The sequence below is a fragment of the Passer domesticus genome, chromosome 1, assembly GCF_036417665.1.
Source record: "Passer domesticus isolate bPasDom1 chromosome 1, bPasDom1.hap1, whole genome shotgun sequence".
Taxonomy (NCBI): Eukaryota; Metazoa; Chordata; class Aves; order Passeriformes; family Passeridae; genus Passer; species Passer domesticus.
In genome coordinates, this window is record NC_087474.1 from 15,131,085 (window position 1) to 15,156,666 (window position 25,582).

At 35.8% G+C, this 25,582-nt stretch overlaps 1 protein-coding gene across 4 annotated transcripts in view; it reads left to right on the plus strand.

Annotated features, from left to right (window-relative positions):
- MPP7 (MAGUK p55 scaffold protein 7) overlaps positions 1–25,582 on the plus strand; it is a 146,440-nt gene that overhangs the window by 109,056 nt on the left and 11,802 nt on the right. For 2 of the 4 annotated variants that reach the window (XM_064404911.1, XM_064404861.1), the window contains 9 exons: positions 532–613; positions 1,679–1,764; positions 3,609–3,683; positions 4,275–4,471; positions 4,994–5,058; positions 13,959–13,979; positions 14,080–14,091; positions 15,204–15,245; positions 22,111–22,281. In XM_064404911.1, the coding sequence (XP_064260981.1) occupies positions 532–613; positions 1,679–1,764; positions 3,609–3,683; positions 4,275–4,471; positions 4,994–5,058; positions 13,959–13,979; positions 14,080–14,091; positions 15,204–15,245; positions 22,111–22,281 (751 nt within the window). The remainder of the gene's footprint in view (positions 1–531; positions 614–1,678; positions 1,765–3,608; positions 3,684–4,274; positions 4,472–4,993; positions 5,059–13,958; positions 13,980–14,079; positions 14,092–15,203; positions 15,246–22,110; positions 22,282–25,582) is intronic. The other 2 variants (XM_064404957.1, XM_064404995.1) reach the window with 2 other exon arrangements.

Consider the following 25,582-nt stretch of genomic DNA (forward strand, 5'->3'; position numbering starts at 1 on the left):
TGTTCGAGGTGAGCTCCAACATTCAGGGCCCTTCTCAGATGTGTTTGTTTATTGACAACACTGTAAAGTAAAGGGTACACAGTGAGTTCTGAGCATAAAGTGCAACAATTATGAACAGTGATATACCTTCTGTACCTGTAGTATGTAGTATAGCCTATTTTAATGTAGGAACACCAATTTAGCAATTTGAAGCAATAGTTTAGTTTCAATTTTAGTAGCAGTCTCAAGTAAGCTATGTTGCAGTTGCCATTAAATTGAAAAGCAAATTTTTCCATCATTGTCCTTTTTTCTATAAACCTGTGTACTCACAGAATGCATGAGTTACTTCTGATTGAAAAAGAAGACACATTTTAAGAGGACAGAAATAGAGCAACATATTTTGTATATTCTTTTCATAAGCAAGTATCATTTATGGCTTAATCACATATTAACACGTCAGCTTTTTGCAGTTTTATGTAGCAAATGTTTTTTATTGCAGTATATAAAAATTATGTTGAGATAAACAATTTTTTTTTTTTTTTTTTACCCAAGGGAGCTACTATTAAAAGGGATGAACATACTGGTGCCATTGTGGTGGCCAGGATAATGCGTGGAGGAGCTGCAGATAGAAGTGGTAAGGTGTTGTTGTTTAGCATTAGCCATTCAAGAGCTCAGAACAAGATGAGATAAAATGCCATATTTTGTAGAAATGAAATACATCACTGTGACAAACAGAAGTATTTGGGCTCTGAAGAGTTTTCCAAAGTGATAATTCAATACTGCTGAAAGTATGCTGATTGTTTTCCCCAATTCAGTTGCAGCAAGGTATCTTTGAGTTAGTGCATACAGAGGGGTTTATATATATATCATTACTTGTTTCCAGCTGATGTCATCTGTTTATAAATCATAGAACATGCCAGGTTGGAAGGGATCCATCAAGATCAAGTCCTACTCCTGTCCCTGTGTCACACACCCCAAGAATCATTCTATGATGGCATATGCCAACCTACTGATGGAGAAACTTGACTTTTTTTTTTATTAGGACATCCATTTGGAGTTTCAGCTGGTAGTTCTCAAAACTGCAGCACATCCTTGTTTAGTTTGGGATGCTCAGTGTCTGCAAAAACCTAAGCAAAGTCCTAAATCATACATTAAGGTGTCTCTTTTCACTGAAGAAAATCTAGGACAGCTGCGTTTCATCCTTAGATGCAGTAATGGAGTAAATGAGTGAATCTAGATATAGATAGATAGATAGATAGATAGATAGATAGATAGATAGATAGATAGATAGATAGCTTTGCAAACTTTTGTGCCACAAGTTAGCATTCCCAGCCTTAGTGCTCTTTGCACTATTTGTACCTGTGTAGCAGTAAGAAAGTAGTAGAGTAGAAAAAGTAGAAAAATAATTGGCATAGATATCTTTCAAATATCTGCATGAAAGTCTGGAAAAGTTGTAGAGAAGGTGGTACTAATTTTTAGGACGAAGACAGGGAGGTGAGTTAACCAACCATCTTATCAAATTTGTCTGAGGACAGTAGCTGTTATGTTCACCATATATTCCTGTTTTTATCTTAGAGCTTAAAGTGTATGAAAATTGGAGCTTAACGTATATGAACAAGGGAGAAACAAGCTGAATGTTAATGGCACTTTTTGTGTAATACAAAGCTACAGTTTCACAACTTCTCTTTTTCTTCTGTAGGGCTTATTCATGTTGGTGATGAACTGAGGGAAGTCAATGGGATTCCCGTAGATGATAAAAAGCCTGAAGAAATAATACAGATTTTGGTAAATACCAAACATTTTAAAATTAATTTAGGAGAGTTAAGAAAAAGTAATGAGGCTTATGATTTCTAGTGTATTTCTTAGAAAAAAGTGTATTCTACTATAATGGCTTTTCTTCCAGTGCCATCATTTAAAAACCTGTCATTTCTCATAGAGGGATTTCCCATGCATTGCCTATATATACAATTATAGATTACTTGTGAAGCGTTAAAGACTGTAATATTGCCATAAATATGCTGCAGAATGTTGCAGACTTCAGTTCATAATCCACAGTTTGTTCTTAAGGCCCACCATGATCTGTTGAATTTGAACTATTTTAAATGTATTAATTAATAACTCATTAATAACTCATTGTCACTCCCTCTGACAATTAATTAATAGTACAGGAACTAGATAGACTGTATAACTGGTATATGAAGATTTTATATGACTTTGATTTACAGTATATAGTCGTATATATTATTCTGTCTACACTCTTCTAAACTGCACAGTCTCTAAATCCAGCTTGATTTCTCATTATTGAAACACTATTGCAAATTAGGAATTTAGACTTTTTCAGAAATATTTAATATTTATTTATTTATTTAATATTTTCTTTTTACTTCAAAGAAATTGATGAGGGTCATGATAGCTCCATTGTTCATGCTGTAGGGTTTTCTATATACATAAATACCTTGCTGTCCTGCTGAATTGAGCAGCTGTCTCACAGTTTTGCTTCAGGAACCAAGATCATTCAAGTGCTAGCCTGCTGATATTCATTCTTGCTTTATGGTTTCATGTTCCCTGCAGAACCATAGTTTCCTTCAAAAATTAATAATTTAAAATGTCTAGAAACAAAACACCACTAGAAAAGGTGTGAACAATTTCCCCATTTACCTTTCCGAGGTACCGTATAAACATCAAAAGCTAGTTAGAGCTTGTTTCAAGAGTAACAAAATTATTGATTCCAGTCCTACGGCGGGTGAAATAAGACCTTGGCTGCTGCCTGTCAAGCAGCGAGCCTTGGATCGCAGACACGCGGCGGAAGAATGTCTCGCTTGGTACTGGACAGGCCTGTTTCCATTTTGCTTAAATCGTTGGCTGGCTGTTGCAATCTGCTCGTTTTATGAAACTTGTCAGCTGCATGCAATAGTAGCAGAGCCTCCAACTGATTAGCACTTCCTTCAATAGCAAAATGTCACTGAGGCAGTGGGAATATACTGTGGTTAATAAGTCAAATGCAGCCAGACACACTTGAAGTGGGATATAGGGAAAGATGAATGGATGAGGTGGTTGCTGATGGCTAACTTGTTTTAAGATTTATAGCGGAGGGCTTTTTTTCCACTTAGTACACGTCGTCTATTCAAATATGTTTTGCTTTTCTAGTTTCTTAAAGTTGCCAAGCGAATAAATCCCACCCCTAATAGCTCTATATGATAAATATGGCACAAGCCTGTTCGAATTTTTCTATAAATTTTTTTTTGAAAAATGAAATGTTAGTTTGATTTTTCCAGGGATGTCCAAACTGTGCCAGGAGTCCAGCAGTTGCTTCTAATATGCATACATTTAAGCTGTAGCATTTTCTCCTGCCTTCAGTACAGAAATGGGACCTCTGAACCGTGCAGGTCACAGTTTTTAACCGTCCATCTGCCCCCCTAGAGAAGCAAATGAACCCAGGCATTTTAAGTGGGTATTTTAATTTTTGTAATACAGAGTTTGGTTAAGTGAAGTGGTCAAACTCTGGAGGTCATGCTTGGGAGAGGATAGACTCATGTTCTTTTAAATTCATTTGAATTTCTTTATCTTCTAAGATTTCTTTGAAATATTAGCTTAATTCTGAGTGCATTTTCTTTTCAAATGTTCACCAGGCTCAGTCTCAAGGAGCCATTACATTTAAAATTATACCCAGTGTGAAGGAAGAAATGCCAATGAAGGAAGGCAAGGTAAGACTATTTCAGAAGCCATGGCAGTAACTGTTATGCTGAGGATATGTATTTTTTGCTTGGATGACAGAACCTATAGTGTGATTTATACCTGTGGACTCAACTTTTGTAATGTGACAGTACTGTACATGACGCCATACACTTCAATACACAGGTGCTGAATTTATGAGTGGGTGTAACATGGTTCTTGAGCTTGAACTCTCAGCTGTGTAGTTGACAGGTAATCTTCCACCTTCTGCAAGGACCTGGCTTGGTTCCAAGTACTCCTTCCATCGTTCACTAGGTAGAGGACACTTGATAGCACCATGGTTTAACAGTGTGTTCTCTCTTCCTCATACGGGCACACTGCACCTGCCAAGTCCTGCTTGCCTTGAGTCCCAGAGCCTTTGCTCCACTGAGACTGCAGTTGCAGAAGCAATGAGTTGAACATTCCCATATGAACTTCCAATGCTAGACATCCATAAGGATGTTTTGCAGAAGTAAATATTTACATTATTTAGTTCAGTGGTTGAATAGTAAAAACAGAAGAGGAAGATACCTTTGGATTGTATTTAATATTTGACTATAAAGATCAAACACTATTTGTTCCAGATGTTTATCAGAGCCTTATTTGACTATGATCCTAATGAAGATAAAGCAATTCCTTGTAAAGAAGCTGGACTTGCTTTCAGAAAAGGAGATATCCTTCAGATCATGAGCCAGGATGATGCAACCTGGTGGCAAGCCAGACATGAAGGTGATGCCAATCCCAGGGCAGGCTTGATTCCTTCAAAGCATTTCCAGGAGAGGTGAGCTACTGAGAAGCATAATTCCATTATTTTTTGCAGTAAGAGAAGAGACTTATTGGTGAGTTGTTAAGTTAGCATAGTTGGCATGTGTAGTGCTCATAGATTACGTGGGTACAATAAATGTGCATTTGCAGAAGGACAACTAACTTGGAAACATGTTGCTGACATACTCTGGGTTTCCTTATTTCTCTGGCTAGAATTAATAATGACAAAAACTGATAGGATTACACTGATCCTGACTGAAAGAAAAAACATATGGAAAATAGCACATCAGTATCTGCATTCACACTGATGTACTATGCAGGAATAAGAACTGCAGCAGGTTTTGGAGAGCTTACAAAAATTTTAGGCAAGATTTAATTTTTTTAGGTTGTGAATAGATTGCATTGTTTTAAGTTAATTTCTTATAAAATCTTCTGCATATTTTGCAATAGTCTCATGATATTAAGTGTTTATTAATCCCAAATTTGCAGTGAAAACTGAGGAGCTTGTGTCTTTTCCCCACCACCTCCCATTTTATAGGAGATTTGCATTAAGAAGACCAGAAGTGCAGGTTCAGCCACTGAAAATTTCCAACAGAAAATCATGTAAGTCTGTTAACCTGGAATAGAAATAATACTCCACATCACTAACCTTATAAAATAGCAGTTTGTTTCACCTACAGGATGCATTTCTTTCAGGCACAACAGCCTCTTGATCCATTGTATCAGTAGGAAAATAAATGCAAATAATGTCATTGTCGTTAAAAGCTTTAAAAGAAGCTAGAAACATTCCCAGACCTCTGACATTGTTTTTGAAGTACTGAGCACAATCAATTTTTTGATATGTAACATTTCAAAGGTTGAAGAGTATTCTTTTCCTGTTGAAACAGTATAGAATTGGCTCAACAGTTTATATAATTTGGACTGCATCAACACAGCGAAATTTATAGAGTAAGATGAAAGGTCTGATAGTCTCCCCCTCTCTCCCCCATATAATTGGTAATTTTTTGTGTCCTATGAAGCAGTAGAATTTTTTAAAAGTCAGAACATTCAGTTCATTGATACACATACACAGAATCACTTCTTACTGCTTTTTAAACAAACTCATCCTTAAAGTCTGTTTTTAAATATGGGAATTACACAATATAAGAAAAATAACCTCTAAGAAAGCACATACGTTGAAACAAATGTTTTTCTTCACTGGAATTTACATCAACATCTGTTTTAAGTATTATTGCATATTTTACTTGACCTGTTATTTCTTTTAGTTGTACAGGCTCATAACAAATAAGTGATGTAAAAAACTATCATGCTACAGCAGGATCTAAATCTTAAATACAAACACGATTGTGAGTTCATCTAGAAGTATTCAGGAAGTGGTCTAATATTTCCAACCACCTTTCATTATCTAACAATGAAAGAAAAAGTATAGATACTATGGCAGACAGTGGATGCTGGCACATTAAATGCCAAACTAAATGCTTTTAACTTTAAAACTCCTCACCAAGGTTTCTGTTGCAATTTCCTAACTTCTTGCTATGGTTGTTGTGTTCTGAATCTTGATAATAACAGTTATTTTTTTTATAATCTTCATTTTCTATCTTTCATTCCATTTCACTTTTTGATTGTGTGCCCTAATGCTGTTGTTGACTCCAAAGCCCTTGACTAGCATTGTAATTACAGTAACACATTACAATTGCACCATAGCTTTTCTATTTACATAGATCTTAGAAACAAGAGGAGCTTCTCCAGCTTGTAGTAAATCTGTTGTTTTTCTAGGTTCTAGGTCAAGTTGCTCTGCCCCAGTTTTGGAAAAGTGTCTGATCCCAGGGTATAGCTATTTCTCTCTGCCCACTGTTCTTGAATGTGGATAATACACTCAACAAGAGCCTTCAAGTAAGGTGGCACTGGTGCTTTTGAAGAGGTAAATCAGCTGCTGCAGCAACACCGCATGAACCCTTTTATAATGGACTGCATCTTTCTAGTGACCTTCAGGTGAAAGGTTTTACAAGATGCATCTCACCCTTCCAAATAGGCAGCCTCAACTTGATTGGGAATTGCCAAAATTACAATCCAAAGAAGACCCAGAGTACAGTGCCTACTGTTGTCTCTGCTTTTTCCACTGACTCCCTTAACTAGCTTGAACAGGGAGAAGAATTCCTGTCTTCCTCCCCCTGCCTTTAAAATATGACAGAGCACGAGGGTCAAGCAGTATTCCTATTACTGTTCTCTCTTGGAATTTCTTTGAACAAAGCAAGTCTCAGTTAAATACCATCTAGAAGGCAGTGGTGCTTCTTGAAGGAGGAAATACTGCAGAGTAATATAGGTTTGTCATTCTCTCTCTTCCTTTTTTCTTAAGACAATCTGCTGCTATATTTACTAGATTTTCATTGGAATAGGGGAAATGCTGTTCTGAGTAGAGATTTATCCCTTCATTCAAAGACTAAACATGTTTTTAGTGTTGGGAGGGAATTCAGATTCTTTGTAGAGAAGACATTTTAAAGATCAGAATTTAGCAGTAGAAAAAAACATTGTGTTTAGGATGTTGCTCAAATTGCTCTCAGGAAAATCATCTACTTGCTTGGATTTTCAAGAAGATTCTGCTGGGAAACTCTGCACCTTTGTGATCTTTCTAAAGTTAATCAGTTTTTTTTGTGTTACCAAGCATAGCATGTGAGATACGGAGGCCGTGTCTCTATTTGTGTACAGCAATCATCTTGCCAAAACTGGGAGATGCTGGAAAACTATGCATTGCTCAGCTGAACAAACAGCTATCTGACAGCATCAGAAATATGTAAGGAAGCTGACATAAAGAACAGAAAATTGGAAAGAACTGCTGGGTTCAAATTTTTTGTTTCTTTTTTTTTTTTAGCCCATGCGTGAAGGTGGGAAATTGATAATGCTTGGCTTTTGATAATGCTTGGTTTCTTTAGGTTTTTTTAATCCTTCATCTTAATATAGATGCTTGGAAGGGTAATTATGTGGGGAGACATGTTCTGTAGATCATCCTGAACTTGCTGTGTATTGAGAGGCTGGTTGCTGTTGCAGTGGTGCAGTGGTTCCTATCCAGTCATGTGACCTGAATTTTCTTAGTTTGTAGAAAAAAGGGCAATTTGCCAGTTATTATTATGGCTTACAAAAAAGATGAAAACCCGTTGACTTCAGGAGAGCTGCTGAGAGAAGTCTCTTTCCTGACAGGACTGGGAGTTGCAAGAGGAAGCTTTCTTGGCACTTGGTTGTAGCCATGGTTGTTGGTCTGCTCTATTCAGTCAACTCGTTCCACAAATCCCTGTTTTGTAATGAGGAAAAAACCTTGATACATACATTTGGTTTTAATAGGGAGAGCTGAGGAAAAATACTCTGTTTTCTTGAATGCCCAGAAAATGTCAGTCAGCTCTGGTTTCTTAGGTGGTATTCCAGTGTCCTTCTACTTGAAAATTAATCTAACAATCAGATAAAATCATATAATATGCAACAAGTATCCTATAACTTCTTTTTTTTTTTTTTCTTTCTTGTCAAGTCAGTCCTGGAACTAGAAAGGACTGTTATATTTATCTATACAAAGAGCTCTCTGAAACAGTCAACAACTGTTTTTGCTTTGATAATTAAGTTGTTTCAAAACCTGAAAGGAGGTAGATTGGATTACTTCTGGGATGTCTTCTTTTTGTTTCCTATTTTGAATTTTTCAGTCTTTAGAGCATAGCAATACCTGTAGTTGCTAGTCTTTACACATATTTGTGTATCATACATTTGGAAGCATAGTAAAAGTGGGCTTTTTTGGTGATGATTGTATGCATATCCTTATTGAAGAAAAAGTGAAAAATACTTTCTGCAAAACTTATTCTGCAGGAATTATCTGCACTGAAATAAACAAACCCAATCTAGTTCTAAGTTATTAAAAGGATCATTTTTTAATGGAAATGCCAATTCTTATTTTCACTTTAATAGCCAAGTTAACTGTTAACTGTGTCTGTGTGTAAATACATATGCCTTTCCTAGCATTTAGCCCTTTTCTTGAAAGATAAAACAGAATCATTCTCACATTGTACCCCTTAAAGTGAAAAGCATTTCACATGTCATGTGTACACTGGAGGAGGGGGCAGAACACTGTACATTCCATACTGAAATCACACCTTCTCATGTGCAAATGGAGAAGATACACATTTTGATGGTATCTGGGACTGAAGATGAAGGAAACTGGCAATGTAGGTGGAGCTTGCGCTGACAAGAGGAAAATATAGAAAAAATAGCAATAAAAAGACAAAGGGAAAAGTGAGGAATTGAAATTTTGTATTGAGGGTGAAGGAAAGGAGAAAGTATTGCAACAAGGGCAATGGAAGAACACATGGACAAAAGCTGCCAATAAACCCCATTAAGCAAAACCCCACAGAGGATGGGCTTTGAAATTCTCAGATTAATGCAATTAACAGTGTTATGCAGGAGCATTGCTATAGTCACTATTTGTGCAGTGGTTCAGTTGCTTGTTGATTCTGTTTAAATAAAATACTCATATATTTACTTTGTAAAAGTCTTTGAAACAGTGAATGCAAAAATTACTGACAAGAGCTCTGAGCTGATTTTTTTATCTATTGTTGGTAGAAAAACCTTAGTAAGTTCAACAGTAATATTTGATGCATGAGATAAGTGGCTGTTAGGTGTTCTGACCTGCTGATAAGATTGATATGTTAATTCCCAGGCTTAGGGTTAGTGCAGAAGTGATGGAGGAATAACAAACCACTGAAGTATTTTCATCATTTTTTTCCATACTTAACAGCAATGACTTTTCAGCACAAAGCAGTCTTGTACATTAATACTGTGAGGAAATGATACTGGGGAAAAAAATTGTAAGAACAAGCAGCATAGGAAAAAAAGTAGGAAAATGGAATGAAAGTAAAGGAACAGAGTTGCATGAGATTGTGTGAGTAGGACTAACCCTGCATGTGCTGGAGTGGTGAATGACCCATATACCTGAGTGAGTGTGAGGGAGCTCTCTGGGATGCAGAGGGAGGTTCTGTAGATGTGTCTGCCTGCATGCAGTTGGGTTTCATGTGTCTGAGCTTGTGAGCCACTGCTGAAGGCCAGCTCCACAGAAACCTGCTCACCTGATATTCCTCAGTAATACTTAATAGCATTCCTGGCTTTGGGTGATCATAGCTTGGACAGCTTGTCAGCCAGAGCTGCCTCTGTGAGTTCTCCTGTTGCTGCATGCTGGCTAAATTGCAGTGACATGAGACTTTGTACAGGGAACAATTATTTGTTTAATAGCTCCCACTCTGTTAACTTCCATACAAAGACTACTCATGCTCTGACTGCAATAGATATCACCAAAAGGTTTGGTCATTCTTGCATGCGTAGGTTACGTTAATTTGGAGGCAAAAGTGATAACCTGTTTTTTTAAGGAAAAAAATTCTTTGAATAACAACCAAATAACTTACTATTCTGCAGTTGTTATAAACTGCAGTAATCAGGCAAGAAATTATACTCCTTCAGCATAATTTTGCTTTCACAGTGGTTACTGTGTTTATTCTTATATTATGTATGTGTTGTCTCTGATGAAAATTACTGGTAACTTTATATTTTATACTAGTGTGGCCTGTAAGCTCTGTCAACTTGTGCACTGTGTTCATATGTATATGTGTATACCCATACCCTGTGTGTACAGTTTAATATATGTATGTAGCATATATGACAGAGTTGTTCAGAGATGTCTTTTCCATGAAAATACATTTGTTCTGTGTACTTAATGCTAAATGTAAATACTTACTGTGATAAAGCCATCATCATATAGTTTTTCTAAGGCTTAAAACCCATTTTACTTTCAATTTTGATTTATGAGATGTGATTGGCATTGTGTGAGCAAGAGGAAAGACTTAACTGCAGCCAAATGGTGTTCATTCAAACAAGATGTAACCCAGTTTACCCATAGTTGAGTGTCTTTTGAATTGAAGATTATGTTCTGCCAACAAAAAATTTTAAACAGGCTAGAAGAATAAATGCTTTGTACTACTTGTATTTGAAGACCAAACATTTAGGATAAATGTATAGTAGGATTCTTTGTGCTTGTTATAATTGCTGCACAATCTTAATTCTGCCTTTCTTCTCAGTATTTTTCTGTGTTCATATCTGAAACTTGATTGCCCACCTGCAGGTAGTTACAAGTACAAACAAAAAATAAACCAGACCTATAGAGTTAAATCAGCGCATTAGCATTTTTGTTCAGAAGTCTCCTGTCCTTACAAATCTTAACTTCCTACTACCACAGAGAAATTAAGGAAACCTGAAGCTGGATGACATTTGAGTCAAGTTCACATGAGACAGAACTGGAAATGGATCTGTCCTTCACTGCAAGACTATCCTTCTTCATTTTCCAAATTATCTTCGTAGAGATACTGTTTTCTGATTGTTTTATAAGAGAATTAAATTTGATCATCTTAAATTTCCTATTGCATTAACATAATTTATCATTCAATCTACAAAACTCCAGAGCATAAATACCTGCAAAACAGTATAAATGTTGATTGCTATGTGGGGGTGTTCATCACTGAAAAATCAAGAGTGTTTAATATATTCACTGTAATGCTGACGATTGTACATCACAATTTCTTGCTTGCTAAAGTATAGTTTAAGGAATAATGCAACTTGTTTGTGATAAGAAACTAGAAAAGAGCTGCTGGATCAAATTTTAGATTGAGAAACATTTAAGTAAAATTGCTTGGTGGAAATATTTTTGAAAGAAAGTCAACAAAAGCAAAAAATCTTAATCTGATGCTGGGCTGTTCCAAAGAGTTGAGAATGTTCCTGGAAGTGGCCCTGGTTTTGAGCTTCCTAAGTAGTATAATTTAGATGAGGCCCCCAAAAACCAGATCTTGATTACATTTCAGTTAAAATACATATAAAAACACAGTGTATGTGATACTGGTTTTCGTTGTTATAGTTTAGCATTATTGGCTATGCTGAAATCTTTCTAAAATGAATAAAACCACCTAAGCTTCCATTGTGCTTGTGTTTCCTATTTCTTTTTTCCCATTTGTCTTGTTACAGCTTTGTTGTCATTTCATAAACCTGTTTCATGACTATTTTCTTTGGAACTTCCTCTCTCTTCTTACCACAATACATTTAATTGCTTGTATTTCTTCTTTTCTCAGTGTTTTATTTGTTCCATGTTGCCTTATGGTTTGGGTTTGGGGTTTTTTGTCATTTTGTCATTGCTTTTGTTTTCCTACTTCCCATCAGATTTCCTCCTCTTTAGACTTTGACCTCTTTTAGTCTTTAACTTGTCCCTTCCAGCTGAAGACCTTTCCTTTCTCAGCCCACTTCCATTTAGTGAAACTGTATTGCCCCCAGTTCTTCACGTCTCAAAACTCTGGAACCTTGGGCACGTGCTTGGTACATGCATACAGCTGCTCCAGATGCACAGAGCTGTATTTACTAGTGAATCACAATACAAAGTTTCCTGGCAAGTAACCTCTGACTGTACTAGGGACAGGCAATAGCTCTGGTGAAGGTCCTTGTAAAGCTCAAACTGGAAGCTACATGTTGATGACTGTTTATAGCTGCGTGAAGCTATGAAAACCCAGTGATTTCCAAGATCTTTTCATTATAGACTGTTATTTTCAACCTTAAGAGTAGCCCAAGAAAGTTAAGGGCAGTATTTAGAAGGAAGATTTTTAACAAAACAGGAAGTTCAGAATTCCTTTATCTCACCATTAAACCTCAGCTTGTGCTTTCTGGATTCAGCTGACTCACTTGGGAATCCTAATGTCTTTCGTTTATGGATAAGCATGGTCCCTTTCCTGGCAGGGGTAGCCCAGAAGCCTGGATTCCTTTCAGTGTTCTTGGCCCTGATTCTGTAACTCCACCATGTACCACACCTGCAGGACCCTGTGAGGTCTGCAGTGGTCAGGGTTGAGCGAGTGCAGACCTCTGTCCATGTGCACATACCGACCTCCTTTGCTCCTGGTCTGGGTTTTCATCTTCATAAATGAGGGCTTACCTGTTACCAGTTAAAATACCAGACAGTATTTTAAAATGCACACCTATTAGTTAAGTCAAATAACTTTGTTGAATTCAAGAAACTTTTAAAATCTATTTATGTGAATTGGCGTTGAGCATTAGTGACTTGTTTTCAGGAGATACCCTGCAGTCTATTGAAAGTCATAGAAATGGAAATACAGAAAACTTGTCATATATCACAGAGAAGGAGAAAAGAGTTAGTACCTGGAAGCCAGCCTGCCATTCTAGATCCAGCTTTAGGCCATTTGTCAAGAACTGGGAGCTTTTAAGCTCAAGAGAGAAAAACGAATCCAATGCTTTCACATTCAACTCACAGAACTGTCTACACTCTTTCAAGGCACCAGATGTGGTCAGCCAAGGAGTGGTCACCTTAGAGGACTTACCAGCCAACTTAAGCCATATGGTTGCCTTGACCATAGAAATGAACTTTAAATAAGATTCAGAAAAGTATTCCAAATTAATATTTTAAAATGTAAGTCCTCAAGAAAAATGGTACCAAGAAATGATTGTACAAAACAGTATTTTTCCTGCGGCAGAAGAGACTCTTAAATCCATTTTGTGACATGAAATGAAAAGAGCTCTTCATGTGGATATATGCAGGAGAATTTTGACCTAGCCTTTGTTTTGTACATTAGTTATGCATAAAATATTGTAAAATGGCTCTTGAATAATTTTTCACATTCTGAGAAAATACATGCTTCATGGAAAGTCTTTGAAATTATTATATTTTAGCCCTACTTATCCAAATTCTAAAGGAAATTTGAATGAGAGGTAGATTGTTAAATCTCTCTATAAATCTTAACCTTAGTGTATAATATCTTTGTGAACAGGCATTCATTATATTTATCTTGCTTTTCTATATAACCCCAAAGATGATTACAAAAATGTATGTTTTCTACTGTCAAGGCAGCAGAAATTTATTGATTTACTATAGGAAAGGAGAAAGTCTTATGTATATCTATTACATTAGGATAATGTCAGAGAAAAGATTACAAGAGTATGTGAATACTTTCAGCATGTTTTCAGCTGCAATTATAGGCTTTCCAAAAAAAAAAAAAAGGAAAAAAGCCACAACCAAAAAACCTTTTCAAAATCCATCATTTTTTCAAAGGGCAGCTCTTACTGTAAGTGCAGAAAAATACTGAGATCATGTTCATGGTGGTGATTCTTCAAAAGCCTAGGTTAAGACTGATTAATTGGAACTAACAAACTTTGTGTTTAATACCAAAGAGATCTTCCATGACAGCAGGGTAAGGTCATTTCTATCAAATGAATAGTAGAAGAATCACATACGGGAATTTAAAGTGCACATAGTATTTCAATGCCTTTTTACATGCTTTTCTGAGTGTAGTTAAACTCTCTACTGGTATGTTGGTATATGCCTCGATATAATAGGTGCTGTCAAGAGAATTTGAGAGTAGCTTACATACCTGAATTTTTTCCTATTTATGAAGTATTAAACAATAATACTTTGTCTTTTTGGCTGTTCTAAGATGAGGAAGCGGTTGAGTGTGGTAGGTGCATTTTTCTTCTTCAATTTAACTTTTCTTTCTTAAGTTATGTTTTCACTCCATTTAATGATTTCCTTTCCTATTTCTCCTTTGTGCTTCTCAGAGGAAATTGAAGGTACATGTATAAAAGTTTCCCTGAATAGCCCAATAATTTTATTTAGAGAACATGTGTTTAGAATTAAATTGAATATAGTCCAGTGTTTCTAGGAGATGTTATATATGTGATGCTTTTATATTGCCACCAAATACATTGAATAATGTTTTAAAGTAGCTCAAAATACCAGAATATTCCTAGTTGCTTCATTTAATCATCAGTAATTTGAACTGTTGTTTTAAACTTCTTTCTCCCTCTTGAACTTCTGCAAGATATGTATAGAAAAGCAGTATGATAGAATAATACTGGCAGCACTTGGGTGGGCTGGGATAGAGGGAGATGGTTCTGAGTTAATTACATGGCTGTGAGAGGTCCTGAGCTTCTAACTAATACTGACAGATTATTTCTCTGAGATGGTAGAAGATTCATCTATGTGGTATCATCATTACTGTTTTCCCTCTGAGTTTCCCTCTGAGTGTAGCTGGTTATTGTTATGTTTGCAGCATATGTTAAAGTAATAGCAGCTGATCTCATGGTTTTTTTGTTTGGTTTGTTGTTTTTTTTTTTTTTTTTACTTAAGAGGCTTTTGTTTATAAAAGCATTAGAAACTGTAGCTCATATTTTTGATCAAAGGGCCTCTGGCATGTAAAAATATACATTATAGCTATGTTATATTAAATGAGAGGATGTGTTTTTGATCAAAAACCTTTCTGTCTAATCCAGTGAGCCAAAACATAAAGCTGAAGTTTGATAATGTATAGTTTACAAAAAAGCTTGATTTACATCGAATCGTTTTGCTTTCTTTTAAGTGGCATATTTTCTATTAACTGATAAAACGTGAATAATACAATCTTAGAATTTTTTTAGAATGTTTGTTGTCATCACAAGTCTTGCTTGAAAAGGTAAAAAGATCAGTGTGCATGCTGCAAAATCCAAGAATATCTCCAGCTAAAATATAAAACAATAAAGATTGTTTTATGTTTTTAAGAAAATGGCTTATTGAAGGCTTTTTAATGCTGTGCTTTGTACAGTTGTCATTTAAAAAATAATTTCTTCTGTATTTTTTGCTGGGCTTCTAACTTTTCTGCTTTATTTCTTGGCTCTTATTCTGTATGCTTTTACACTTCGTCCAGAAGATGCTGAATGTGCTGGTCACAACAGTGGATCCTATCTAGGTGAGCAATTGGTTACAAAAGACAATCTTGTTCCTTTCTTTCAGCTTCTTTTCCCTGGAGCTACTGTGTCTACTTTGCTTTTGGGGGTAATCTGCATACAAATCTCCTTACTCTGCATGACAAATGCATGAATATTAAGGTTTTAAACATGGCTCATTGGATTTGACATAAAGGGTTTATACAGTGTATGCCTTTACCTGGTTAAACATAGGCTAATAAAATACTGGTTTGATCTTAAAGTCAAAATTTTTAAAGTATATGAAGCAAGCTATGTGTTTAATGAAACAAAAAGGTTACTATATCATGAAAAATTATTTAAAGACACTCTCAAGGTTTTATTCAAGTTTTGTATACGCATTTTTTCTTTGTACACGTCTCTCTAACCATTTTGGGAGGATTCAGTAAGAATACAGAGAAAATGTGCCGGCACCAATTCTTTTTCCACATTACAAAATATCAGTCATAATAACTCAGTAGCTTAAATTTAGCTTTAAAGCTGGTCTGAGCTCAATGTATCATTGCGGGGAATGGGGAAGAGGAGGGGCAGGAGTCCTTTGGCTTCATTTTCAAGATTCCAAATTTCAAACAAAAGTAACATTTAAAAAAGGTGAATGTTCCATGATATGTTTCAACTTTTTAATTTGTGCCATTTTGAAACCTATGTAAAAATATTTTAGTTGAAACTGTCCAGAATTCCTGCCAGCTGAAGGCTGGCTGGAGCAGATTTTGTGGCAACAAGCCCTTTTCCCAAGACTTTCATCCTCCTACTACAAGAGGAGTGGGGAGAAACTTGTCAAAGTACTTTTGTATTTCCAAGCCAGTGGGCTCACTGAAACATCCTAGACCAATACTGTAAATTGGAGTTGTTTTCACATTGGACTTAAATGGTTTTAAATGTGGTGTATAAACTACATCAGGTGCACACAAAGTATGTCAGTATATCATTGAAAGAACTCTGACCTGTTTACGAAACCTGAGTGTGGTATAATTCCATCCTGTGCTTGTGGAACTTGTGACTATCTGATCATGCTGAAAATACACTTCTAAGCTTTGTTGAGTAATCAGCAAAGTTCATGTTGAATTGTTGTAATTGTATTGAAATATTTGGTATGTTTGGAAAATGATAATTTGGATGAAATGCATTTTCCAGATGAAATTCATTTTCCTTATCAAATAATTTCTTTGAAACATGACCCCCCCCAGTCTTTTCTTTCTGTATGTAAATACATACTGCATTAATTCTTAGGGTGAGACTATCATGGTTTTGCAATCAGATCTTAGGAAGGAGGCATTTTGAGGAAGAAGCTACTGTTGTCCCAGACACAAAGAAAAAATTATCAAGATGCATTATAGTTGACTTAGGCAAAACTTTACAAAAATTATTCAGAATTGCTAAGTACAGTTCAGGCAATGGTTTCTTTCTTGAGCGCTTCCATGTTGTGGAACATTGTCAGCAGTCCAGAGGTGGTACCTTCAGCCATCTCATGCTGGGAGTGTGGTTTTGGAATGAGATGTCAGAGAGGAGAGTCAGAAGGCAGAAAAACTAATGTTAGGACCAGTATTGGGGTAAGGACACAATTCACTGATTGTGAATAAAACAAGTAGCTTTCTGGTTTAGAAATTCGAGGTTCCTTGGAACTCTTCACTAAGAATCATTTGTTTAAAATTTTCCTATCTTAAGAACAAGCAGGTAGGCTTTTGACAGCTGATGTTACCATTATTTTGTGTGCAGTAACAGGACACAGTGGTTTATAATTCAAACTGTCTCATGCACTCCAGTGTCTCCTTGTTTCACAGACCATATATATGGCTCTGGGACTGCAATCTGTGAACCAGATTACTCTGTGAACACCCAACTCTCTCTGAAAGGATATACTTCACACACATACAAGGTAGTCATGAGGAGCACAGGAGGAGGGTGTTCAGAAGGCAGAATGTCTGAACCATTTTGGGTCACATCTTTTATATCCAAGGCTATACTGCTATTAATTTGAACCCTCTCCTCTAAAGTGACTCAGATAAATTTAATGATTTTTCACCAAATTCTAATATTTAAGCCATAGTATGGTATCGTATGTTTCTGCTGCAATTTCCTGAGGAATTGCTGAGGAAAACATTAGGAGTTTGCCTTTGCCAAGCTTAAATTCTGGTTACATTGCTTGAACCTTTATGAACATACAATAAATATAGATGAATATCATCTGTTTACTATTCTCAATTTCGTCTTTAAAATCCAGACATAATCTAAATTTTTATTAACCCTGTCTAAATGTGCAAGCTGGGAATCAGTCCAGAAGCAAACATAGTAAGAAGTCTGCTCTGTGTTTGTGCAGTTCCTGTGTAACAATAGAAATCCTCAGTATACAAGCCAATGTAAAAAGGAGGGAAAATGATATCCAGAAATATCTATATTATGTTCATACAAACCTAGATAATAACCATGGTACCAAACTTACTTTTGTGAGTAATATGAATACAAAGGGTGCTCTTAAATGCATTTAAAATTAAACAGAAGTTGTTTACTCTAAGATGAAATTAAATTCAGTGAAGAACATATGTAATTTAAACACATACTTAAGCACTGATTTTAATGAATGAAAATTAACAAAAGCCCATTTAAGTGCTTTATAGCATTCTGGAGTCTTACTTGTGAATTTATGAAGCATGCATGAATTTATATTTTATTATTTCCTGTTAGTGTAGTCTGTCTGAATTTGAGAAATTAACTTTCTGTTTTATTAGTATATTTGGACTGAAATTTACACAACACAGTTGCAACCTACTTCTTCAGAATTATGTCATTAAATATAAATAAGCACAGCTATTTACATCATCATCCTTTTAATATATTGAAAGGCAGGCAGGTTCACACATTGTGTGTTTTCAGTTTGGTTCTGTGTGAGGCCCCAGTGGATTTCTCTGTGCAAGTGTAAGGGTGTTGTTCTGAAACGACAAAATGTATACTGCTAATGGTTAAAAGAATAATCAAACTTTTCTGCTAAGGTGTTTTTTTCATTCTTATAGATCTAAGTGATTTCTCTTTGATTTTTGGGCCTTAATTAAGTTTATTAATAATGATTTTTTATTTCATATTGAGAAGTATAAGTTTTGAAGACATCAGTAGTTTAAGAACATTTGTTCTTAATATTTTCTTCCCAGAGCCCGCTCTTATTTCACCAAATCTGTTACATTCCAGCAGTAGTTTATAGGTTTGCATGTTCAGTAAGCTCCTAGACGTGTAGCTGTAACCAGTGAGCTGGTGCAAGCTTCTCAGTGCTCAGGAGATTATGTCGCTTTAGTGATAGAATTTTCCCCTTTTATTTTATAGTCTGCATACTTGGCAGCTAAGGTTAATCTCTGCTGATACCCATATTCCACAGACAGTTTAGCCTGCAGCTCCTTTCATATTCATCAAGGTTTATATTATCAAATATTCTGGGCAAGCAATGCGTTTTCCTTTTGTTCTTTATAGAAATTTACTTTTAACAGGAATAATTTCATAGAAACCTTTTCTGTTGCTATTAGTATTGGATTTGGTTGTCTGTAGTAATCTTCACTGTATTTTCAATTTTACTCTATTGTTACTTTAAATATATTAATTATGTTTTCAAAACTATAAAATATGCAAACAATAGTATAATATCTTTTACCTTTTCATAAATGTTTTTATTCCTTAAAAGTACAATATTGTTTCAGTTCAGCTTAACATTTTTTGTGCAGTCATAGTTCCCAACATAAAATGCAATTATAAATGCAGACATTGAGTAGAAAATATTTATTAGCATTTCTATAAAACAGCTTCTAGGTCACAGTAAAGTTAAGCTGTATATGAGAGGACATATAATGGCAGATGATGAGTAATGAAGATGCTTTCAGGAATGTAGCAGCAGTATCATAGAAGTGTTGGATATACATCCTTCCTCTTGGAACTGTATGTGTTCCTTGGGTTTGAATGTTATTTAAAGCAAACTTTCTTGAGATTCTGTATGGGCTATTCAGATGGATTTTGAATAACAGTTTAAAAAACTTTTAAATTGAAAATAGTCATAAAGTGGCGAAGCAAACAGCATACCACAAACTTCTAATAGTTAGTAGTTTTACAGAGGATCTTCACCAGCACCCTGCAGACAGGCCAGCCTTACTCTGGTTTCTATGGTTTTTTTCACATTTGTTCTTTTTAATTAGTATATTTTATTTTATGTGGTGTCTAAGTTCTGGTTGAACTTCTTGTTGAGCTTTCTTAAATACAAAGGACAATATTACTATTTTCATTTTACAAATGAGTTTCAATGGCAGAAATATCAAACATTTTATTCATGGAAACATCTGTTAGCAATGGAATGATATCACTTGAGTCTTTGTCATGTTTTCTGTGGAGCCTGTAAAAGTAACAAGGGACAAATCAGCCTGAAGACAGAGCTGAAAGATTTTCTCCTTTTTTCAAGGAGTGAAAGAAATGAAAGTTCTTGAATAATTACTACCTGATAGTTTGCTAATGAGATCTGAATAAATTGGTTGGAGAAAAGAGGAACAAGTTCCTTTTTTTTTTGCCAAAACCTAAAAGTGGGGATTGAATTGATAGGAAGATTTTGCAGAAAAAAAAAACTTTTCCTGAAGATTGCACAGTTCACCATTTAACTGGAGGTTGAGAAGCTGTTCTAATGGCATTTTGAGACTGGTCAGGGGAATGGAGCTGTTGCTAATTGCAAGATCAACACCAAACTGGAATGGAGACCACTGACAGAGCTTAATTTGATCATTATTCTTACTTTTTTGCCTTTTCTAGATACATGGATTCTTGGTCTTGTAACAAAGCTCTTAATTTTGTAAACTATTTAGTAGTCAATGGTGAAGAATTATTCTTTATTTTTTGTCTATTTTTTGTTTTTCCATAAAATTATTGTAAAGAAAAAAATGCAACAAACAGAATGATTTTCATGGTTTTGGGAAACTTTTTTTGTTGGTGTTTGGGTTTTTTTAATCAGGAGCATTTTAGATAAGGCCTCAGGAAACTTGTACCTCACTTCATGTGTCTGTAGTCTGTATTGCTAAAGCTGCTTTTAACCTTCCTTTATATAGCTGTGAGTACACGTAGCCAAGAGAACATCCTTGTGTCATGATGGACTTCACCATAGGGCAGGCAAGATCTCCCAGGCCTTCTTGTGGGGGTGTAAGCTTTCCAATAGAGCATTTCTGTTTCTGACTGCAGTCATTTCAATGTCAGTGTTATTTCAGTAATAACGTAACCCAGTCTATTTCATTATGTTTTCCTATCTCATATTCTGATCTTTTTCTATGTCAGCTCACCTCCTACTTAGTCTGGACTATATTGTACTTTAAATATCATCTGATCTGTCTGTGGGTGCTAGTTCTTCTCCCTTGTCATAGATTTTCAGTTTACTTATTCATATTTTGAATATAAATGGGTTGACATCATGGTATTCTCAAGCAAATTTTTCTTCACCTTCTGTGTGTATACTTGTGCTGTAGATTCCCATAGGTATAGGGGTTCACATCAATTAACTAACTTGGTTAACATCCTCTGTGGTCGAGGTTCTATGAGAATTCATGCTCAGTGAAACTGTGTGTGTGCAAAATGCTAAGCCTATAACTAAGCCTTGTAACATTTCTCTTCAGATCTTGTGCTAAATATTTGCAGAACTGAATCTTGAACTTGTACAATATTACCTTTGAAAAATAAATTATAATATGACTACTTCTCAAACACCTAAACATTAAGTGCTGTTATAAGAATATGAAAACATTTTGCTGAAAATCTGGGGTCACTAAGAGTTTACACGTTTACTGTCCCATGAAGTGTTCTGGGGAAAAAACACCAACAACTTTTCCAGTATTTAAAGTATAGCTTGTGTTTTACTCTCCTACCACCAGACAGTGAAATCAGCTTTGCAGTCGTCGCAGTCTTTCCTGTACTTTCTTATAGAACAAAAGCGGTGTTGTAGAGATACCAGTAAAATTTAATGTGATGCAATAGAAAGGATTTACTTGAAAAACTCTAAGGTAGTCATTAACAGAGGACTAAATTAGTTTTTAACATGTAGTGTAAAATGGGTTTTTGTGCTGTTCTGCTTGAAAATGCCTATGATTTTCTCCTTTGAGAGTGCTTAAAAGCTATGTGAAATTTCAAGTCTTCTCTGTAAGGCACAGTAGATATCACACAGTTGATGCAATTATAAATATAGTTTTAATAGCAATATTAAATTTAATTTCATCATATGGGTACTGTGTTGTCTAAGATGTTTCTAGTAGTTTGTAATTTAACTATGAGTGCTTGGATTGACTACTAAACATACTCAGGAAAGGTTTAATGCACATTTTAAATATACTACCAGCATGGAGCTAAGCACAAGAGAATTGCTCAAGGAGTTAATTCTCATTAATCCTTTCAACCACCAGATGTGTTTTTATCCTATGTTGTATTTGATGTCTGTGCCATGGTGATTTAATAGACATGTATTAGATGTGGTATGAGACTCCAGCTTGCATGAATTGCCTTGTGTATATATATATATATATCAATTTATAAGATACTCAAATTGTCTAAATAATCTAAATATATTAACAATTTATTAACAATTTTTAATAGCAATTGTATTTTGCAGTTTGTTGTTGCCAAGGTTCTGTTTTTATCGGTAATCTTAATTTTGCAGTTTAAATAGGTACCTGATATAGTTTAAAAACTAGTTAAAAACTATAGGGAAATGTCATTGTAATGACCTGGCTTATTAAACATAATACACTTTTTATTCCATGCTCCAATCCTTGAATGTTTGGAAGAGACTGTTTTCAAATGTTTTAAGAAGACTTATTTTCTTACTTTGAAAAAACCCTGTTCTTACTGCAGCTGGTTTTAGAAGAAGCTTTCGTCTTAGCAGAAAAGATAAAAAAACAAACAAGTCCATGTATGAGTGCAAGAAGAGTGATCAGTATGACACAGCAGATATCCCAACCTATGAAGAAGTTGCAAAATATAGACGACAACCTAATGACAAATACAGGCTTGTTGTTTTGGTTGGTAAGTTGTTTTCTTTATTTTTCACCTGGTAAAACAGAGACCTGCTGATTAGCACAATGCTTACCAGAAAGTCATTTAGATTGGAAGGGATCTTGGGAGTTCACCTGGTTCAGCTTCCGACTGAGTGAGATCAACACCAGGTTCTGAGCGGGTTGCTGATGGCAGCAGCTTTGGGAACCTGTCTTCCCATCATGTCTTTCCTGTCTTACCTCACACCTCAGTAAAGACTCAGTAAAGTGGAAAGAAACAAAACCACCTACTGCATTAGAAAAAGTAAATGGACAAGTAGTAAGAAAGGTGGATGCAATGTGGACCTCTATAGGCCAAGGATGAATGTAAGCATAGCTGCAGAGGACTCAACATATAGCTTAGTCAGCTTTCTGTTCTTCTATAATCTGACACTGCCATGGCTTCCTCACAGCTTTTATTATGTAATCAAAATGCCTTGCTTCAGTCTCCCAAAAAGAGAGAAAGTGCATTATCTTAAGCTTTTCAAAGGTAACAATGGGAGTAGCAATGAGTAACCTTCACTACGAGTGAGTAACGTCTCACTGATTATTGTTTCCGTGGCAGTAACACATAGGCTGATTCTTCATTAGCAAAATTTCCCCCATTCTGAAAGCAGCAGAGCAGAGAAATACGACCCTCTATCAGGGACTGTTAGGAACTGTTGAGTAGCTGTGTTTTTATATCACTCATATCCAAGGGAACATTAAATTGAGTTTTTAATAAACAGTTTTGTCACTCTCCAGCACTAAAAATCAGCCACCTACTAGTGTGATCACTGTGAGATTTTGGGTAATATACAACAAGTAATAACATGGTTGAGTTGATTTTACAGTTACATCAACAGAGTGTAGTGCAAAAGTGTGATAAGTAGACTTTTTATAACAAATTGCATATGTCTGATCTAAGGAATGCCTAGAGATTCCATTTGATTTTTGTTGTAATAAATCAAATGAAGAAAGAGTGCTTTTTCAGTAACAAAAGCAATTCAGAAATTTATTGCGGACTTCGGTAATTCTAATGTTTTTTCTCTGGATATTAAGAGCAGCTTAAGTCTGGCCAATGCCGTAAAAATGTCTTGGGCAAAATGTGGAAAAAACTAGCAGAGCTAAGCAATACAGGTATAGTAGAAGCAAACACATTTTAAAAGCTTTTTGTGTGCCAGTAGCAGCATTCCATATAATACATCGAGTATAATTTGTATAGTAGTACTAGGAAAGAAAGGGACATATAATTAATTTATAGCTGTAATTGGTGGAGGCACTAGATGTCTGTTGAGCTAGGTCTAAATATATTATTTATGTTTAAAAGGGAACATTAAGGTTTGGTTTTGCCTTTTTTTAGGGGTAGGGAGTTTGACAACTTAAAAAAAAATTCACTTCATTTTGAATTGGTCTAGGCTAATTTAAAGAACATGAATTGGACACCCAGTAATTTCAGTGCCCTGTTGTGTGATACACACTACTCTCAGGTTCAGCTCAATGTACCAGTTTGTCAAGATTTTACCTTGCCTGCAAATCTAAGTTCATGAATAAAGCCCTGCAAATCCTTGGGGCTAATATAACATCATTTGAAACAGTAATGATACAAACATTTCTGTGTGCTTTTAATTGTTAGAATTGTAATGTCTCTGCTAAAACCAAAATTATCCAACGTTATGTCATCAGTCTCCTTCTAGTAACTTACTGATCCCAAGCTGCCAAGAAATCCTTAAAATCTTCCTCCACAAATATTGCCTACATCCTAAGCATTAGATACCTCACAGCCCTATCAGATGAAGGAAGAACATTTTAATATGACTTGTATTATTTAGACACTAGAATTTTCATTTATATTAATGAGGGAAAAGCCCTGCTCACAAAGTCTTCTGCTCTGGTTAATTTTAAGAGCCAGAGTACATAAATTTTATTTCCTTAGAGTTAGAATGAATGTGCTGCATGCGATAACTTTATCTGGCATAGTTTCAGCTAAGTCAGCTTTCTGAAGGGGCAGGCTAAAGTGAAGTTGTCAGTAACAAGCCATGAGCACTTGTCCCCAAGAACACACACTGTTCTGTGCATGCAGTGTGATCATTGGAGGTGTGCAGAGCCTTTCAGGAGCTGTGGTCACCCATGGTGATGCCTCTGTTCAAAGTGGGCAGTGGTGGAAGCAAGGACCAGAGGCATGTCACCATAAAGGAGAAGTTGTTACTGGTGTCTGACACGATCAGAAAAGCCTCTGTCTCTGAATGAGGTTGTCAGTACTTCCCACAAAGGTGTGCTTCACTACTGCAAAGAAAAGGAATCTGGGACTGAAAAAGCTCTCTATTTGTTGTATTGCTTAGATTTTCTTTCCTTTTTTTTTCTTTCTTTTTTTTTTTTTTTCTTTTTTTTTTTTTAACCCATTACCTCTGGTTTTATAATGAAGGAGTTATGATGAGACCAGGTCTATTTCAGAGCAAAGGAGGATGAAATAAAAGGTGATTTTAACTCTCCACCTCTCCTGGCTTAGCTTTAACATGTTCAGTAATGGCTTGCAGAGTCTTAGTTGATCTACAGCAGTAGTGCAGGAAAATGGCCTACCGTGGCCATGCTATTCCAGTCAACTAACAGGACAATGAAGAAAGAAACCTGTAATTGCTATCTGCATTAAAGCTTCCTGATTGAAGGCATGGGAAGGTCAGCAAGGTTCAGGAACAAATGCATAGGATGTAACATAGTGCCTAGCCTTGCCCATGAGAATACCAGTTTGAGCTCACTGATCCTATTTCAGTGAACAGCAGATCTCAAAGTACACTCCCACTGCTTCTTAAAATGTACTGAAACACAAAATAATGAGGTTCTCCTTTCCTACCACACTGAGCTGAAGTCAGACATGCACGTGCAGTCATTGCATTGTAGTGTACTAGGAACTGAGCCACAGAGCCTCTCTCAAGGCATGTCTCCTACTGGGTTCTTGTGATCCCAGCAGGAACATTGTCATCTAACTCACAAAATCTCTTCTGAAAGATCACTTTCCTTTTCTTTTCTTTCCAAACGTCTACTAGGAGCTCATTATGTGTCTGTGGGGGAAGAATGGCTGGTTGGCTTAACCCTCCCAAGACCTAAACTTAGCTTTTTCAGTTTTCTTCAGATGTGTCTGAGTGGTACAAAATTTAGTGCAAGTTTTAATGATTGGTAGTTTAATTCTGCAGATGTCTCTCAAAGTGAGGTAGGCACTGCAGTCCACTTGTGCAGGATTTGACCATTAACATGACTTAATATGCAACAGCAAGCAGCACAAATGTTCCTTTAAAAAAGTAAGCAAAGTATCTCTA